The sequence below is a fragment of the Lepus europaeus genome, chromosome 1 (genome assembly GCF_033115175.1).
Source record: "Lepus europaeus isolate LE1 chromosome 1, mLepTim1.pri, whole genome shotgun sequence".
NCBI lineage: Eukaryota > Metazoa > Chordata > Mammalia > Lagomorpha > Leporidae > Lepus > Lepus europaeus.
In genome coordinates this window covers 25,638,620-25,658,657 of record NC_084827.1, presented here as the reverse complement: position 1 = coordinate 25,658,657, position 20,038 = coordinate 25,638,620, and the positions used below count along the sequence as shown (strand labels likewise).

The following is a 20,038-nucleotide window of genomic DNA, read 5'->3' as shown; positions in this document are numbered from 1 at the left end:
GGCTGGGGTTCCCTTTGAAACAGCAAAATTTCCAATACCCTCAAGTTTTTTTGTTAAATATTTGTGGACTACTTAAAGTAACTTTGCTGTATTCGGTGGGCTGTTTAATGTCCAACACAGCTATAATCCATGACATTTGGGGACATATTTTCCAGGAAACATTGACATTTAAAAATATTTTTAAGATAATTATATTCATTAACTCATAAAATAATTTAAAAAAATTTAACTGATAAATAAAAATTGTCTACATTTATGGAGTACCATGTAATATTTCTATGTATGTATACAGAGTGTTATATCCAAAGAAACATACAGTATATAATTGTTATCTATAATCCCCCTATTGTACAATAGATCATCAGAATTATTACTCCTATCTAACTGTAACTCAACAGCCATTTACCAACTTTTTCCCCATCAATCACTCCCCTCTGCTCTCCTCAACTTCTGGAAACCACTATTCTACTCTCAAATTCCATGATATGAATTTTTGAGATCACATATAGGTGAGCTCATGTACTATTTGTTTTTCTGTGTTTTGTGTATTTCATTTAATCTATTTACCTCCAATTCCATTTTTGTTCTTGCAAATGACAATATCCCACAAATACTACTTACGGCTGAATAGTATTCCATTGTGTATATGTAACATATTTCCTTTATCCAGTAACCAATGGATGGGTACTTTGGTTGTTCCTATTTCTTGACTATTGTGAACAGTACTATAACAGACACGGGAGTGCAGATGTCTCTTTGACAGACTGATTTTATTCCCTTGGATATATACCCAATAGTGAGATGGCTGGGTCATATGCTAATTCTATTTTTAGATTCTTGAGGATCCTCTATACTGTTTTCCACAATGTCTGTGCTTTATATACTCACCACCAGTGGACAGGGATTCCTTTTCTCCATATCCTTGTCAGCACTTGCATCTTTTGTCTTTTTGACAATAGCTATTCTAACTGGAATGAGTTGATATCTCATTGTGGCTTCAATTTGTGTTTCCCTAATATTAGTGATGTTGAACATTCTTTTCATATATTTTTGATCATCTTTATGTCTTTTAAAAATATCTTTACATATAGTCCTCATTTTCAGATTGGGTTATTCAGGGTTCTTTCGCCATTGGCTTCAATCCCTTTATATTCTGGTACATTCTTGTCAAATGTATAACTTGAAAATAGTTTCTCCCATTCTATAGGGGTTCACTCTGTTAATTATTTGCTTTTCAGGCAGAAGCTCTTTAGTTTGTATATTTCAGCTTTTGATTTTGGGCTTTTGGGATTTGATCAAGAAAAATAAATCCCTGGATATTTGAAATGCCCTAAAGTGTCTCTCATATGCTTTCTTCCAGTAGCTTCAAGGTTTCAGGTCAGGTCTCACACGCTAATGCAGGGGCCCAAGGCCTTGGGCCATCTCCTACTGCTTCCCCAGGCCTTAGCAGAGGGCTGGATGAGAAGCAGAGCAGCTGGGACTCAAACCAGCGTCCATATGGGATGCCGACACTGTGGGCGGTGGCTTTACCGGCTAAGCCACAGCGCCAGCCCCAAGAATGTCCTTCCTTCCTTCCTTCCTTCCTTCCTTCCTTCCTTCCTTCCTTCCTTCCTTCCTTCCTTCCTTCCTTCCTTCCTTTTAATTTATTTGACAGATACAGTTAGTGAGAGAGAGAGAGAGACAGAGAGAAAGGTCTTCCTTCTGTTGGTTTACCCCACAAATGGCTGCAACAGCCGGAGCTACGCCGATCTGAAGCCAGGAGCCAGGTGCTTCCTCCTGGCCTCCCATGCGGGTGCAGGGGCCCACGTACTTGGGCCATCCTCCACTGCCTTCCCGGGCCACAGCAGAAAGCTGGACTGGAAGAGGAGCAATCGGGACTAGAACCCAGCGCCCATATGGGATGCTGGCGCCGCAGGCGGGGGATTCACCAAGTGATCCAAGCATGTTCTTGTCATGTTTATCAAAAGTTATTAAATACTTATTCAAGAAGTTATGTGTGCATTTTCTTCTAGGCTTGCTTTTCTATTCCAGTGGCCCGTAAATCTGTTTTTAAAATGCCAAATCATGCTGTTCTAATTACTGCAGTTTTCTAATTTAAAGTCAAGCAGTTTACTACCTCCTTCTTTGTTCTTTTTGTGCAAGAATGCTTTGTCTATTCAGGATTTTTGTGGTTCCACATAATTTTTAATATTGATACTTCTATTTCTGTGAAAAAGGCCATTGGAAATTGATTGGAGTTGCATTGAATCTGTAAATCACTTCAGGTAGCGGGACATTTTAGTGACACTGATTCTTCCAATCCGTGAACATGGATGTCTTTCCCTTTCCTCGTGTTCTCTTCAGTGCCGCAGTTTCCATTTAGTGTTCTTTTCCCTCTTTGGTTAAATTTATTCCTAGTGGTTTTTTTTTTTTTTTTTTTTTGTAGCTATTGGAAAATGAGATTGCTTTCTTGATTTATTTTTTCAGAGAATTTGCTACTGCTGTATCACAATACCACTGATTTTTGCATGTTGACTTTTGTATCCTGTCACTTCTCTGAAACCATCAATTACTTTTCATCATTTTCTGAATAAGTTTTTGGAGTTTTCTATCTGTTAACAGCAATAATTTGACTTCCTTCTGTCCAGTTTAGGAGTCTTTTATGCCTTTCTCTTGCCTAATTTCTCTGACTAGGATTTCTGGTACTGCATTAAATAAAGGGCTGAAGATGGGCATTCCTTTCTTGTTCTGGATCTTAGAAAGATTTTTCCTATCCAGTATGATGTTAGTTTTTGCCTTGCTATTTATGGGCCCTATGTGGTAAATTCCACTATGCCTACTTTGGTCAGGGTTTCTTCTTTTTTCCATAAAGGGGCATCAGATTTTATCCAATACGTTTTCTACATATATTAAGATATACATGTGATTTTTGTGCTTCATTTTGTTGATGTATTTCATGTTTATTTAACTATGTATGTTGAATCTTTCATTCATTCTGGGATGAATCACATTTGATCATGGTAAATAGTATTTTTTAGGATTAAAAATTATTTACTTAAGAGAGAGCACATGCTTCAAATGCCTGTAATGGCTAGGGCAGAGTGCAGGCTGAAGTCAGGTGCTAGGAACTCAGTCCAGGTCTCCCACGTGGATAGCAGGAACTCGTCTATGTGGGTTATGACCTAATTCTTCGCAGTGTGTGCGATAGTGGGAAATTAGAATTAGGAATGGAGCCAGTATTTGAAACCAGGCATCTAGGGATTACATGTGGGCATCCCAGTCAGCATTTTCAATGCCAAGCTAAATGTCTGTCCCATGATTAATTCTTCAATATGCTGTTGGATTCAGTATTCTGCTGAGGATTTCTGTACCTATATCCATCAAGGATATTGTCCTGTAGCTTTTTATGTTGTGCCTTTGTCCGGTGTTGTTATTGAAGTAATGCTGGTGTTATAAAATGAGTTTAGAAGAACTCTCTGCTCTTCTATTTTTTGGAAAAATTTAAGGAGAATTGATGTTGATTCCTCCGTAAGTGTTTGGTAGAATTCATCAGCAAAGCCATCTGGTCCCAGACATTGCTGAAATGGGAGGTTTTTTGTTATTGACTAAATCCTGTGAATTTTTTTGTTCTATTGAGGTATTCTATTTCTTTATGATTCAGTTATTGTTGGGTAAGATATATGTGTCTAGGAATTTGCCCATTTTTTTCTAGGCCATCAAATTTCTTGCTTTATAATTGTCATAATAATTTCTAATAATCATTTGTATTTCTGTGGTATTGGTTATAATGTTTCCCTTGTAATCTCTGATTTTACTCATTTGAATCATGCCTCTTTTCTTAGTCTGTTTGTTAATTTTAATTTCTCAAAGATCCAGTTCTCTGTTTCATTGTTTTTTGGTGTGTGTTGGTTCATTTTCAATTTTATTTACTTGAGCTCTGAATTTTATTATTTCTTTCCTTCTACTAATTTTGGGGTTGATTGTTCTTACTCTTTTGGTTCCTTGAGGAGCAGTAACAAGTTGTTCATTTGACATCCTTATGATTTTTGTTGTAGGCATTAATTGTTGTTAGTAGTGTCTATCTATGTCCTGTGAGTTTTGGTAGTTTGTTTTTCCATTTTCATTCATTAAAGTCAATATTAAATTTCCTTCTTAATTTCTTCCTTTACCCATTGGTTGTTCAGAAGTAAGTTCTTTAATTTCCATGTATTTCTGTAGTTTTCCATTCTGTTGAGATGTCTGTAGTTAGGCAAATTGGTACCTTTTTATTTGCTTTTTTTCTCATTCAACTTTGAGAATCCTCTATTTTAACCTTGGAAAATTTGATTATAATATATCTAGGGATAAACTTGGTTGAGTTGAATCTTATTATTGACCTTCCTATACCTGGATAGCTGTATCTTTTTTAGGCTTGGATATTTTCCATTATTATCTCTTTGAATATGCTTTCTATTTCTATGATATTCTTAAATCCCTCCTGAGTCCCAATAACTAGTATATTTGGTCTTTTTGTGTTGCCCTAATATTCCTTAAACTTTCTTAATTCCTCTTGATTCATTTTTCTTTTTCCTTCTCTGACTGTGCATTTTCAAACTGCCTGTCTTCAAACCCAATGATTGTTTCTTCTGTTTAATCTATTTGGCTATTGATGCCTTCCACTGCATTTAACTTTTGCTTAGTGCAGTATTCAGTTGGTGGATTTCTGTTCAGTTTTTTAAATTGCTTCCATTTGTCAAATCTATTATAATAACTATTTTAAATTCTTCATTTGAGCAATTGAAAAGCCACTTTCTAGGTTGTTGGTTTCTGTACTTGTTTCTGCTTGTTGAGTGAAGTGATGTTTCCCTGAAAGTTCTTAATGCTTGAAGGCATGTGTAGTCACCTGTGTATTGAAGGATCAGCTATTGTCTTCTGTTCTTTGTTGTTCATCTTAATCTGTGGGTGTCTTTCCAAAAATTATAATCATTTCACTTATTTTTTCCAAGCCTGTGAGCACTCCTGCTATTTCAGCACAAGACTGTGTTCCAAGTAGACATTTGCTGCAAGCCCACTATTGGTTTGCTGTCACTCTTTCACTCCTAGAGAATATCACTTGCTGATTCTTGCATCAAATTCATTCATAATTGGTGTGTTGCTTAACATGAACTGGAGAATGATCTATGAAGGAATAGCCTCTTCCTGGGGCTTATATATATATGTGCTACTGAGAAGGATGCATAGCCCAAGGCTACTACAACCAGCTGGCTAGTATGTAAATATGATCAAGTGGAGCCACAAGACTCCATTTGGCACTGAGGCAGGTCCACAGTCTCTATCCACAGGTAATAGCCTATTGGTGGTGACCAGTAGGATCTTTCCAAGGTTGGGTTTTATTATCTCAGAACTGCATTCCAAGGTACTGTTCTTTGGTTCTGTCTTGTCTACCCAAGTTTGAGAAGGGGGTAATAAGAGCAACTTTTTCTCTGTCCCATTGGGTAGTAAATGAGGTCACATTTTAGTATCATGGTCATCAGACCCTATATAATCTTGTAGGTACACATCAGGCCCATGTGAAGCAGGCAGTGACACATGCCAAAACAAATCCATACCACCAGTGTCCAGATTTCTATCTGACACTGCAGCAAATCTAGATCACCTGTCCAGAGACGTTGACCTAGGGACTAGGACAATTAGGATCTGTGTAGTGTTGAGCTTATAGACTATCACTGAGTCCCAAGATTCAGCTTTGTTGTTCTTGCTGTCTCCCCACTGTTGGAAGAAGGGAGTTAAAGGTAGCTCTTCATTTGCCAGAATGGAATTAAGTTGGGTCACATCTGGGTGTCAGAGTAACCAGGCATTGTGCAATCTCAGGGGTGTACATCTGACCCACGTGAGGCTGGAAGTAATATACACTGAAATGATATTGGCCGGCGCCGTGGCTCAACAGGCTAATCCTCCGCCTTGCGGCGCCGGCACACCGGGTACTAGTCCCGGTCGGGGCACCGATCCTGTCCCGGTTGCCCCTCTTCCAGGCCAGCTCTCTGCTGTGGCCAGGGAGTGCAGTGGAGGATGGCCCAAGTCCTTGGGCTCTGCACCCCATGGGAGACCAGGAGAAGCACCTGGCTCCTGCCATCGGAACAGCGCGGTGCGCCGGCCGCAGCGCGCTACCGCGGCGGCCATTGGAGGGTGAACCAACGGCAAAGGAAGACCTTTCTCTCTGTCTCTCTCTCTCTCTCACTGTCCACTCTGCCTGTCAAAAATAAAAAATAAAAAAAAATTAAAAAAAAAAAGAAAACACAAAATATTAAAAAAAAAAAAAAAAAGAAATGATACTGTCCCACTGGGACACAGGTCTCCTCCTGCTGTGGAGAAACTCACATAAGCTGTGTCTGTGAACACTAGTTTGGGGTAAAGACATTTGAACTTTATCTCATGCTTGCTATAATAGCAGTAGGACTGGCTCCAAACTCCAAGGCAAGATCATAAGCTCCCTTTCCTGCCTCACTCCCAGTGGCTAAAGTCTTGCTCCATTGTCTGCTGTATTTTGGGGGCATGGTTTTGGATGCCTCCCTGAGCATCACGGCAAAGGAGAATTCAGCCTCAGTCTGCAGGTATGAGCCTGATGCAGTGACCATGGTGCCCTAACTGGCACTGTTTTTAATCATGGTAGGCCTGATACTCTGTATTAAGTCTGAGGTCAGGATCTAATTCCCTCTCCCTCTTCCAAGAAAGAGGTAAGGCCTCTCTCTCACTATGTTCCACTACTTAGAGCTGTGAAAGGGGAGATATGGGAAACTCTTTCATTCTTGTTTTCTTCCATTCAATTGCTTTTTATTATATTAAACCAAGCACTGTGGTCTGTCACCTGGCTTCCTTGGCTTTTGTGAAGAAGACTTGGTACATTGAATTACTGTTCATATTGGTGTCTGATTAGGAAGACAATCCCTGGAACAGCTTAATTAATTGGTCTTCCTCTGTTTCCAAATTCCCTTCATTATGAAGCTATACATTACATACATTCATAATCATCCTCATGCATACATCTTGCTATTGAACATAATTAGATATATGTTTTTGGATTTATGATCAAGGCATAAATATTTTTATTTTAAATTACATTACTGTCTAGTGCTAGTCTTGAAGTTTTACCCATTGTCAAAACATTAATAGTGCTATCTATTATAAAAAACTAATCTATGGTCCACCTTGAAATATATCTTTAGAAAAAGATGTGAAAAGAGTATTTTTATAAATTATTTTCCAGCTATGAAAATGAATATGTACTTTGTCATTTTGGTGGTACAGAATAAATAGTTAAAGCCAAATTGGCTTTGCTTCGAATGGAGGTTAATGCCTTCACAAAGGAACTGATGAAGCATATGACAATGTATCAACCTCTCCACTTAAATAAGTTCAGTGGCACTGATAGATGAGCTTCTCTTTCCAAGTATGTTGGGGTCATTTATAATGGGTGAGTTAACTATGTTAACAGTCAACACACTAATCAAAATGTGTGGTAGCCTGCCAGTGGAGTGGCTGATGATTTCTGCTTGTCGATCTAAAACCTCTGGAGGTGAACTCCCTGGCAGACTAAAAAGGACACAAAAAAAATTTAGCTGGAGCATGGAGCTGTGCCATGTCTAACCAACAGTGGACAACAGGAGGATTGTTTAAGCATGCCGTTGATCATGATTTATGGACTTCGCCTAACAGGTACTTCACAGTATCTTTTTCCTCATAGATAATGCATTTAGAAAGCTACCCTTTATGTCTTTTTTCTCCTTTTTAGGTGGTAGGCCATTTTAAAATAATGAAAGTGGTTACCTATGTTTTTTATAAAGTCATTATATGCAGCAACAAAAAGTGAAAACAAATGTGGGCCTATACTGGATACTTTCCCCATTGACTTGGGATTGCTGTCCTTTCTACTCTGCATTGCAGCCGGAACAGTTGAACTGACCCCCAAAAGCTTGGGTTTCCTGGGAGGGAGCCTTAGTATGCAGCTGGCCTCTCCACACTGATGCCACCTGCTGAAGTCAGTGACATTCCACACATTTGTTTCAGCAGGAGGACTGCCACATGCTGCTCTCACAATCTGGATAGAATTTTTTTTTTTTTTTTTTTTGAGTCGTCAGAGTCATCTTCCCAGTACTAACAGAATTGTGACAATTCTGGAGAAAAACCAGGAAGAGGAATCAAAATGGACAAATGTCAGTCCTTATGTTATTTGGCTTGGAAAATGTGGGCATAGGCATGAAACCACATCTAACCATAGGTAGTGTTTGTTTTTCAAAGGAAGTATAAATAGCCGACTTCAGCCTTCCAGGCATGGTAGGTAACATGCTGTTTTACTCATAGGTCCTTGAAATTATTTAAACAAACCCTATAAAAATGAATTTGAACTGTTTCATTTTTTTCAGGAAAAATATTCTCAAGGTTTGCTATATTTCTATTTCCTCTTTTATTTTTGGAGTATTGTTAAATGAACTGAAATTATAATGTTGCATTTTAGATTTTATTGAGGATCCCTTTGTAATTTTCAGTGCTGGTTGTCATCTAAATCATGTAACTCACTGGGACTTACAAAATACCAGCTTCACTTTCAGACAAGGGACTCTGCTGAAATTCTTTTGATTATGTGCATTTGACATTTCAGTGACATCAGGAGTACTTTATTGATCAGCATCTCCTACCTCCACTTCTAGGCATTCAACTTGGGCCTATACATGTTAGAAGTGATCGTACTGAGCTTCTGAATCAATTCTGTCATTTTATAGTTGAAGGCACTGAGAGATTGAGTGAGGACTTGCGAAGATTACCTATTTTCCTGTGAGAAGCTACAATTTTATACCTGATCTCTTGATTCCTAATCTGATATTCTTTCCACAGAGAATATTCTCAGATCTTTATTATGTTTGATAGTTTGAAATTGATACCAGTCTTGGTGTTACCATGAAACAGGAAGTATTACAGTTAAAAGTAATCCAATAACCCAAGGAAGTCCCCCACTAAACCAAGTGCAGTAGCAAAAGTTTTTAAAATTCTTCTTTAGCAAGATAACCTTGGTCCTCATCACAATGTGCTTCTTATGCCCTTATGGTCTGTTTATATCTCACTGGCTTAGGATTCAAAGGATATATTTGCTTTCTACAGATCTCCACCATAAAAGTTATTTGAATGAAAAAAAAAAAAAACCTGGTGTTAAATTGGAAATGTCATAGAAAATTAATTAATTAAAAAAAAATATTATGAGCCGGCGCCGCGGCTCACTAGGCTAATCCTCCGCCTTGTGGCACCAGCACACCGGGTTCTAGTCCCGGTCAGGGAACCGATCCTGTCCCGGTTGCCCCTCTTCCAGGCCAGCTCTCTGCTGTGTCCAGGGAGTGCAGTGGAGGATGGCCCAAGTGCTTGGGTCCTGCACCCCATGGGAGACCAGGAGAAACACCTGGCTCCTGCCATCGGATCAGTGCGGTGCGCCAGCCGCAGCGCGCCTACCGCGGCAGCCATTGGAGGGTGAACCAACGGCAAAAGGAAGACCTTTCTCTCTGTATCTCTCTCACTGTCCACTCTGCCTGTCAAAAAAAATAATAAAAAAAAAATATTATGTAGGATCTCTGTCTTTAATGTGCTGTACACTCTTATTTAATGCTAGAACTAGTACTCCAACAGTATTTTTTTCACTTTGTGTTGCTATATGGGGGCAAACTGTTGAAATCGTTACTTAATATATACTAAACTGATCTTCTGTATATAAAGAGAATTGAAAATGAATCATGATGTGATTGGAAGGGGAGAGGGAGCGGGAAAGGGGAGGGTTGTGGGTGGGAGGGAAGTTTTGGAAGGGGGAAGCCATTGTAACCCATAAGCTGTACTTTGGAAATTTATATTCATTAAATAAAAGTTTAATTAAAAAAAAGTTATTTGAATGAAATTCTAGCTTATCTTTAAAATACATATTTGTATGTATCCTTTTATGGGTAAGAAAAATGCTGAAATACAATATGCATGACATACGTGAAAAACACTGGATAAGGAACTAAGAACTTGGAACCTAGACAACACTATTAACATATTAGTATGGAATGCTTACTTGAATCCTAGGAAAAGCCACTGGAGCCAGATCCAGGTCAACAGTAGAATGATAATGGCAGCCGGGAAGGAAAACACAAACCATGATCCAAAGTTGAGGCAGTGACATTCAGGGTAGCGTCTGTGAAAATATCAGTAAGTGTTCAGGGAAGGAGCAACAATCTCTGCATGGACACTGGGAAGTAGCATTCCACTTGTGTGTGTGTGTGTGTGCTGTTGGCCAGCAAGAAAGACCTTCTTTATCATTAAGTAAAGTAGTTAGTTTTACTCCTTGTCTCCATCTTGATTCTGTAACTACATAATTATTCCTCCATCCCACATAAGCAAGAATGGGTTTGTTGTGATTTGTTTCCTTTATTCAGTCTCTAAAGAAGTGCTTGTGAAAAAACCTAGCATACTAACTGATATTCTGATCTTCATTAAATGGAAAGTGAAGACTGTGTGTTTAGTGTTACTACGCAAATCATTCCTGTATGAGAGAGGAAAGATAAACAGGCAGGCCTGCAGACAGTGACTCAATGTTACCATTTCACATTAGAAGTTAGCATCAATGGCACCTAGGAAAGGACTCTGATCTAGCCCGTATTTTCTCTCATCTCTGTTTTCCCCTTTGTTTCTTCTGCCCCAAAGCACCACAACCATCTAATGGGTACACCATAAGCCTTTCTTCTTTTAATTAGTCGGTGCTTTGGGTCTCCAGGATCAGAATAAGAAAAACTTCTGTAGGGGTAGTGTTTGATGTAGCGATAAAAATGTCAGTTGGGATGTCTGCATCTAACATGGGGATGCCTGAGTTGGAGTTCTGCCTCTGCTTTTGATACAGTCTCCTGCTAATGTACACCCAGAAGGCAGCAGGTAGTGGTTCAAGTACTGGGGTCCATGTTACTCATGTGGGAAACCTGGATTGAGTATTGGGCTACTGGCTTCAGACTGGCCCAGCCCTGGCTGTTGTAGTCATTTAGGAAGCAAACCACCAGATGGAAGATCACTCTCTATCTCTCTGGTCTGTCTCTCTGTCTCTGTTTACCTTTCAAATAAAGAAAAAGAAAATAAATAATAATAATAAAAAAACCTTTCTAAAGTCCTTTGGAAAAATATCAACTCTATTTCTCAATTTTTGAGAATTATTTTCAACTTTTTAAACTCATTTAAAAACCAAATAGCAACAAGAAAATATGATCAGATACAAGCACATCTTCTTTGGCAACCCTGCACTCAATGTTCTAAAATGTAGTATAAATAACAAATAAATTATTATATAATCATCCATTTTATAACTGGAAAAACCATATATCTTTAACTTTTTTCTAGAGGCAGTAACACAAAGGGTTGGAAATCTGAAAAATACAGAAATTCTGAATATATTTGTAATGTTTTGTATCACAAAATATATGAAACTTTGTGGAAACAGCTTCATTGTTGCTCTGTTTAAATCATACCTGGTATTTTGTTAATTAAAAAAGTAATGGAAATAAGCGTTTGTAGCAAATGTATGTACTTCAGAGTTCCTTCTTCTATTTATAGATGTTTCCTAACTGATATAAAGAACTAAAAAGAATAATGCTTCTCAAAACTCTAGATTTCTAATGTTTTCTACAATTTTCACTGAACTCCCTCCCCCCCCCCCCCCAAAAAAAAAAGATACTGATCTCCCTGGGCCCTAGAGCTATCGTTAGTGATTTGAATTTTTTATCTATCCTGAAGGGATCCAAAGATTAGCTAATATATTTATAAAATTAGAAGGTGGCAAATTATGGTAAGAAATGTTTTAACACATTCATGAGACTCTTGAAAATTGCCTATTTTGGACAGAATATTTGTTGTCTCCAGCTAGAAAACACAAGGAGGTGTAAAAGGTTTAATCTGGGTTCCCATCAATTTGTGGGATTGATGGGATGATGAACATCATTCTATGCTGCCTAAAGACACTTAGAAATGCTATTTGGAACAGGGTCAGTGCAATGTCGCCAAGCCTAATTTCCATTTTCACCATCTGCAGCTCATACCACCTTATTTTCCCCCACCCGCTGGAAATAATCCTGCAAAATTAGTTTGCCTGAAGAGGGGCTTTTCAGAATTTTTGCCTGGAGGAATAGGTCTTTATTTGATTAATTGATGGCAAAATTGATTAGGTTACTGCCACCCACTTGGGAGAACTGGATTGAGTTACTCGATGCCTGCTTTTACCTGGCCTAGGTCTCCCTGGCTGTTGGCAGGCATTTGGGGCGTGAACAAGTAGATGGAAAATCCCTTTCCCTCTCCCTCTTCCTCTCCTTCTCTCTCTTTCTTTCCCACTACTCCTCTCTCTCTCTCTCTCTCTCTCTGTCTCTCTCTCCCTCTCTCTCTCCCTCTCTCTCTCTCTCTCTGTCTCTCTCTCAAATAAATAAATAAAGCATTTAAGGAAAGAATTAGAGAGAAACTGGCAATGTATTTGGGGACACTGAGTGTTAGACATCAGGCAGAGAGGTGAGAATGAGAAGATGAACCAAACACAGTTAATTCTAAAAAAATCCTGTGAGAAAACACAATATTTCCACTTTATATAAGAAGAAACTGAGTCTCAGGGCTTACGGTGTGTTTCTCAAGTTCATAAATTGTGTAGCCAGGCTGAATTTATAACCCAGCAGGAATCTGAATATAAAATGGCATCTTTCATTAAAACACGGTATCCTCAACTCTGGTTCCTGGGTAAAAATAGAAAATTCCACATATACTGAGAAAATCCATAAGCTGGAGTACAAACTTTATGTTTTAAGGACATTTTAAAACAACTGCAGAGATGATTGTATATAACATAGAGACATGCTTTGATCCAAAGCACATGTGTGCTTCAATGTTGATACTTAGGAAGATAACATTGTGATTGTGCTTTTATAGCCAACTACAAAATAAGGAATAACTTTAACACTGAAGAAATATCTAGAAATAGCTTTAAGAGAATGGGTACAGTCACGGAAATTTGCAAACTTGTAATGGATTTTGGCCATTAGGACTCACAATAAGCTAGTGTCCACACTGATTATTGTCCTTTTCATTAAAAGCTGTTTTGATTACCTGTGAGGCAAAGCCACTTTTCAGTTTCATATTTGTGTACTTTCAGAGATTTCTTTTCAAAATGTTAGCTGCTTGTTATTCATGAACTAGGCTTAGATTTCTAACAGCAATAGCAAAAATAGAAGTGGTGGCAATAACAAAGCTAGCATTAATGACAAGTTACTCTGTTCCAGGCTTGCGGCTAGAAGCCCACAAACATCATGCCATCTAATCCTTACAATAATGGTATAAGGTCTAATATTGTCTTCATTTTTTCAAATGAGGAAATTGATGTTGACAGAAGCTAAGATAATAAATGGTAGATTTAAAATCTGAATCAAGATCTGAATCCAAGCTCCATAATGTCCAAATTTCTTCTATGGTATTTGTGAGAGAAATTATTTCTAAGAAACATATAGTGTTCACTTCTGCAGGTGATCATGGTAACTTTTGAAGCTAGTTATTGCTAGCAATTGATATGCATCTGTTCTGGTTAATAAACAAAGAAGAGAGGCTAGAGAGATGAACTTTGAATTTAGGGTAATTACGAACACTTCTCCTTTTGAATCCTTAGTTTCCAAACCTACAGAACGATAATCGCCCCCCACCATTGATGGTTTTATTTTCTGTGTTTCAGGTACACAATGGTCAACAGATGTCCAAAAATATTAAAATATCTGAAAATATATTTTAAAATATTTTAAAAGATACCTTTAAGGAAATACGAAGAATTATTACTTTATAAAAGTATATTGTTATGATTATGCTGTTTCATTATTCATTATTAGTACTGTGCTTAATTTATTAATTAAATGTTACCAATGATATATATGTGTAAAAAAGTCATAGTATATTCATATTTGTACTATCCGAGGCTTCAGCCTCCAGTTGGGGTCTTCAAACACATCCCCTGTGGATATGTGGGGGGACTACAATAGTTATTTAACACATAACTAGTAACATAGAGTGTGCTAATCATTGATAATGCAGTTTTCTTCCAAGTTGCTTTCTATACCCTGCGTTAAGCTTACAAACTGAATACTGTACTTTAATAATCAGAAAGCTATTATTTACTTTTGATAATCTTCATTCTTTATCCAGTAAATCTTTTGTGTGTGGATTTCAATAATAGCTATTGTGTTTGTTAGATGTTATTGATGAATCAAAACTACTCTATAATAAAAGAAATAATTGTCCTCAATAATGTTTCCCTACATGAATTTATTTTGAAGTCAAAAGATTATTTAGATGACTCCTAAGAACAATTAGCACTTCATGTATACTTTGGCACAGTCCCTCTAAATTGATGTTTACCGATCATCTCCTTGTGTCTCTTGTGGGTTAAAATAGAAAGCTAATGATTCACTCAATCTTTACAAGCTTATAGTCAGTAAAGATGGTAGTTGTGTTTTGTCTGAAGACAAGTGTAAACATAGGATATATTATGAGAAGAGGGAATGGTAGTTAAGGAATAACTTCACAAAGTTCCAAATGATATAGTATCCACAAAATGGAGCAAGATGTTGACAAGAATTGGCTACTTTTTCAAGAACAAGAGTAGGAAATAATGAGTTAATTATAGGGTGCTGTTTATTAACATTAGCATAAGTAGACAATAAGGTAGCTCCTGGAAGAGCTTTTCAGTAGAGCAAAATGGTTAGGTAGAGAAAACTGAGCAACTGTAGCTTCCTTAAAGAATAGTAAATAAAAACCTAATAAATCTGTAGGATTACAACAGGAAGTGCAATCTTTGTAGAAAGTCCCATTCCAAGGACTTCTCAAGGCTAGTGGTGAATAAGCCACAAGTAATTGTAAGATTTTCAGAATCTGTGTACCATATATTTTATATTATAAAATGAAGAACACAAGAAATATTGTATATTTTGTTATTTTAGGTAATTATTTCAGGCTTTTTAGTGTTAATCTGAAATTCCACCTTTCAAGCCAAACATCGTCAGCTCATGAGATTGACAACAAGGAAATGGGTTAGTCTAAGTGCCTCATAACCAACTCTGCAACCATGTCAAACAATACTTATTATGTGTACATATTTCTATATTTTAAATATCTATTTATTTATTAGGGAGGGAGAGAGAGAGCGTGGAGAGAGAGAGACAGAGAGAGACAGAGACAGAGAGAGACAGAGAGAGCACTTTCACCTGCTGGTTTACTCCCCAAATGCCCATAATCAGTCCAAGACCAAAGTGGGAACTGCGAATTAAATCTTAGTCTCCCATCTAAGTGGCAGGGACTCAACAACTTGAGTAATCACCTGCTTCCTCCTAGGATATGCGTAAGTAGGAAGCTGGACTCAGAGCCCAGACGCTGGGTGTCCTAACTGGTAGCTTCACCTCTAGACCAAATACCTGTCACAATGTTTATATTTTAAGAAAAAAAATGCAGCAAGAGAATGTGAATACTCATGTAGTCTTCATCTGTTACAGCAGAAAACTTACTCCTTCAAAGAATTTGCCCACATGGCCCCCATATTGTGCCTGCAGATCTGTGAGGCAATGAGATTACAGAATGGCTCTGGCCACCTGCCTTCCCCTTGCATCTGAGTAGTAACCACACCTCAAGCTTGCTCAGTTTCATCTGTAAAATGAGGGAGTTAGACCCAGGGCGGGTCTGAAACTCCTGTGTCTTCACTTGTTCTCCGTCTCTTCTGTTATCATTGAGAAAGACAGGTCCTTCTTTTTTTCAAGACCAAACATTTCCAGTATTGCTTCTAATGCCATTGCATTTCCATCCAAATCTTTGTTTTCATTAATACTCTCTAGTTTTTTCTCACACCCTCACATATCTCTGTTTGTACAGTCTCTTTCTCTCCAGTGTTAAACCAAAATGACACCTCATTCTTGTTCTTTTCCTATTGTGTTGAATGCGGAAAAACCAAACTTGATGCCTTCCCCTTCCTACTCCATAACTCTTCTTTGAATTCTGCCTCACCTTCTTCCCTTCCACCAAACCTGCCCTCTTGGAGAACATGAATGACAGCCAAATGCTTTTTATCAGCCATCACTACTGGACTCTCTTCCATCACACAGTGTACCTTGATCCAGCCCCATTCTGAAAAGGCTCTCTTTTGGCTTTCAAAGCCACATCCTCCTTATTCTCCTCCTATCATCTTCCTTCTTGTCACTGTTTGCTAAGCATGTATCTGTATCCCAAGGTTTGAAACATGTGACTACATATATACTCAAGAATTTAACTTTCATTTTTATATATGTACATGATAGCCCTCCAATTTATAGCTACCTCAAAAACATTCGTAACCCCCTGCTGAAAATCTCCTTGTAGATAGATTCTGAAGGCCATGTCCAAATATCCTGAATCAAATTTATTAATTTCTTCAGTGAACCTGCTCTCTCCTTGTCTTCTCTCGAAGTTCAGGGCATCATTTTCTATCTAATCATATGCACAAACATCTTACACCTCCTTGACCCTAAATCCTCACACCCAATTGCCCATGCAAGACCTCCTGACCACAAAGAACCTTGAGTCTAAGTCTTCCTATCACTTCACAACTAGTTTAGTTCTTCCTTTCTTGGTATTTTGAGCACTTTGATGAGACTCCTAATTGATCTGCTGTCTCCAGACTTCATGTAATGCCAATCAATCTGCAGACTGCTATTCTAAACTCTGTAAAATATGAGAAGACTACCCCACTCCCTCCCTCGAAAAACCGTTACAGATTTTTGGTACTTTGATTTTGTAAATTGTTTACACTCATTTTGTCCAAAAGTGTTGCATGTGCCTCTTCTAGGATTGTTCACGTTGTGTGGACAATTTTCTCTAGTGATCAAGAGATGTAGCACAAGCGACATCCTTCTTTTTGTTTCTGAGGAGGTAACTTTCTGAGGAGGCAGCCTTTGTTGTCTGATATTAGTTTAGTGTTCAGTGCCCTAAACTGAAACTCAACTTTCTCAACTATAGTAGCAATAATAATCAACATTTACTGGCCATGTGCTCTGTGCTATGTGGTACTCTAACTGCTATTTATTGTATATAAAACTCAAAACAGTCAGGAGAGAGAGATAGAGAGAAATAACATTTTCCTAATTTTTTTTCTGGAAAGGTAGCAAACTTGGAGAACTTATGTAGTTTATCCAAAGTTATTCCACTGTTGAATAAAAGAGCTGAGATTTGAACATAGATATATCTATAAGACACCTCTGCAGCAAGGATCTCTAGAATATGTGCACTCTATAATGAATGTAAATTATCTGGCAAGGACTTATTTGCCTTTTCCTATATGTCAAAAAGTAAATGTTATTTTTTAAACATTTTTATTAGTTTTCACATTTGTATGCTTTGTCTACACTATAAGCTGAAATATTCTTCCTGGCAGATTTTATTCTTTGTGTTCTCCAATAGAATTCTAAGCAATAGATTGAACATTTGTCAGTCTCCTAGAAACATTTATTGATTCAGTGACTGAAGAGGTCTGCTTTTACTTACACTGAATAAGTTTTAGGTTTCTTAGATGTCATTGTTCTTTTATGTGTGTTGAAAAGAGAAGAAAACAAAACATGCTTTATGCACATATATATTTTATATAGAGACATTATATATAAATGTATTATATCTATCATCTATTAATACTAAGCCTCAAAATATATTCTTCAGTCTCTTCCTACAAAAGTATATTTGTAAGATGACATCTCTCTAAATGTCAATGATAGAAAGACATGGACATTCGGATTTCATGAATACTTTAGAACTGACATTGACCCAAAACAAAACTACAAAATAGCATTAGTATCACTCAAAATGATGGCAAGCAGTGTCAAAAGAAGAAGCTGGCAGTATTATAGTGGCTTTGTATATAAAGTGCAATTTATCTCCAGCTCCAAACACCTGGACAAATGATATAATTTTCTTAGCATAGAATACATTAAATGTATTCTATTCCAGTGTTACTTTGATATGCTATTGTATTTCATAAGGCCACATTTAAGAAAGTTTATTAAATATTTACCTTATTTAATAATATCAGTTATGTTTTTCCACATTTCTTTCCTTCTATACCAGTATTTTCTATCAAAAGAGGACTCCCTTGAGTTTTTTTCTAATTATAATTTCCATAAAATTCTAATATGATGGCAACCTCATGAAGGAAAAATAATCACAAAATTTTAAAGTACTGCTAAAACATTCTATGAATTGAAAGGACTTTTTGGCCAACTTTCTATGAAGATTAGAATATTAGACAAACTTAAAATAGTTACTAAAACATTTTGTTCAGTGTGATACTGTGCTTTCAATCTATTTTAAAAGGGATTAATGCATTCAGAGTCAAGAGAAAAGTTTAAGAGAAAAGAAACTGGTTGATACATTTTGCAAAAAGACAAACACCAAAGACAAACTAAATATGGATTATTTCAACTGTAGCAAGAAATTTCATTGGAATTTTCTATACCATCAGTTTACTAACACCAACAATGTCAAAACAATAATAATTTGGTATAAATGTTAAAAAATAACTTTATAGAGTGGATTAAGATGTGAAATATCTTTCCCTGGTTAATCCTTGCTCAACGATATATATCTGGTTTTCAGAAAGGGAACAGGTACACTTTCTGTCTTTACAGAATAGTCATTGAATAAATGCATTCTGGCAGTGTGTATTTTATGTTTCCCACTTAATAAGCCAAATGTCTTTCAAAGGCCTATTCCTACGTCGATCATTGGAGTATACATAACGAATTTCTATTCACTGAAACAGTAACTATACATGGAGGAGTCATTAGTATTGATCTGAAAATTCTATACCAGTGTTCTTTGTGCATACGAGTCTATTCATTCTAGAACATTCTTCGAATTTTGTATCTATTTTGAAATTATTTCAAGAAGTTCAGTCTCTGAATCTGCTTCTTAGACTATAGGTTTTCTGTTTTCAACCCCATTTTTTTCCTGTGAGAAATACCTAAACTTTGTAACTTGTCTTCCTCAATGCTGTTCATCAAATCAAAACTCTAACAAATGTCTACTATCTTAATACTTGACATATACCTTGCTTGAAATTTTTCCTTTGCACTTCTGCTAACTACCATTGGCAGTATTATTTGCAAAGAAATGTTTCTAGTGTTTGAGTAGATTGGTAATCCAAGAGTTATCTCCTCTTCACTGACCTGAAAAATCTGCAGGCATTATGAATTTATTATGCTTTTTATACTTAATTCTCAGTACAAAGGAAGATTGCTAGATCTACAGATGCCCTGATGGGAAACAAAGAAGGATTAAGTCAACATAGCATTTCTTACCTTGGATTCTCTGAATCAAGAAATAGTTTTTTTTTTTTTTTAAGTAATCTATGTGTTTGTCATGTGTTAAATTACAGTCCAATAATTCTACTTACACATTGAAATGCTCAGCAAAGATTAAGTTAGTGGAGGTCCCAGTGATCGTTGTTAGTCCACCAATGGTAGAAGAGTAAGCAATACATAAACACATAAGTTTGCACATCATGTGGTCCTTCTTTGTTCGATATTTGGTTCCTGTGCCTGAGTTCTGTTCAACAACAACAACAACAGAAAAAAACTGTATAAGAACTGCTGTCTTTGTGGTCAGACGGGCAATTTCAGTAGCTTTATTACAAATCTAAACTCCTGGGGACAGCATTGTGGTATAGTGGGTTAAATCACCACCCACAATGTTGGCATCCCATATGAGTGCTGGTTCAAGACCCGAGTGCTCCATTTCAGATCTAACTCCCTGTTAATGCACCTGGGAGAGCAGAAGATGGCCCAAGTGCTTGGGCCCCTGCCACCCACGTGGGAGACCCAGATGGAGTTCCAGGGTCCTGGCTGTAGCCTGGCCCAATCCCAGCTGTTTGTGGTGATTTGGAGAGTGAACCAGTTGATGCAAGATCTCTCCTCATCCCCTCTGTAACTCTGTCTTTCAAATAAATAAATAAATAAATATAAATTCTTTAAAAAATCTATTAATGCTCTTT

General features: G+C 37.2%; 1 protein-coding gene across 1 annotated transcript in view; it reads right to left on the bottom strand.

Moving 5' to 3' along the window:
• SLC13A1 (solute carrier family 13 member 1) overlaps nucleotides 1–20,038 on the bottom strand; it is an 86,062-nt gene that overhangs the window by 18,067 nt on the left and 47,957 nt on the right. Inside the window, exons 7-8 of the mRNA XM_062198498.1 lie at nucleotides 19,442–19,593; nucleotides 10,049–10,168 (exon numbers count right to left, since the gene is read on the bottom strand). Coding sequence (XP_062054482.1) covers nucleotides 10,049–10,168; nucleotides 19,442–19,593 — 272 coding nt within the window. The remainder of the gene's footprint in view (nucleotides 1–10,048; nucleotides 10,169–19,441; nucleotides 19,594–20,038) is intronic.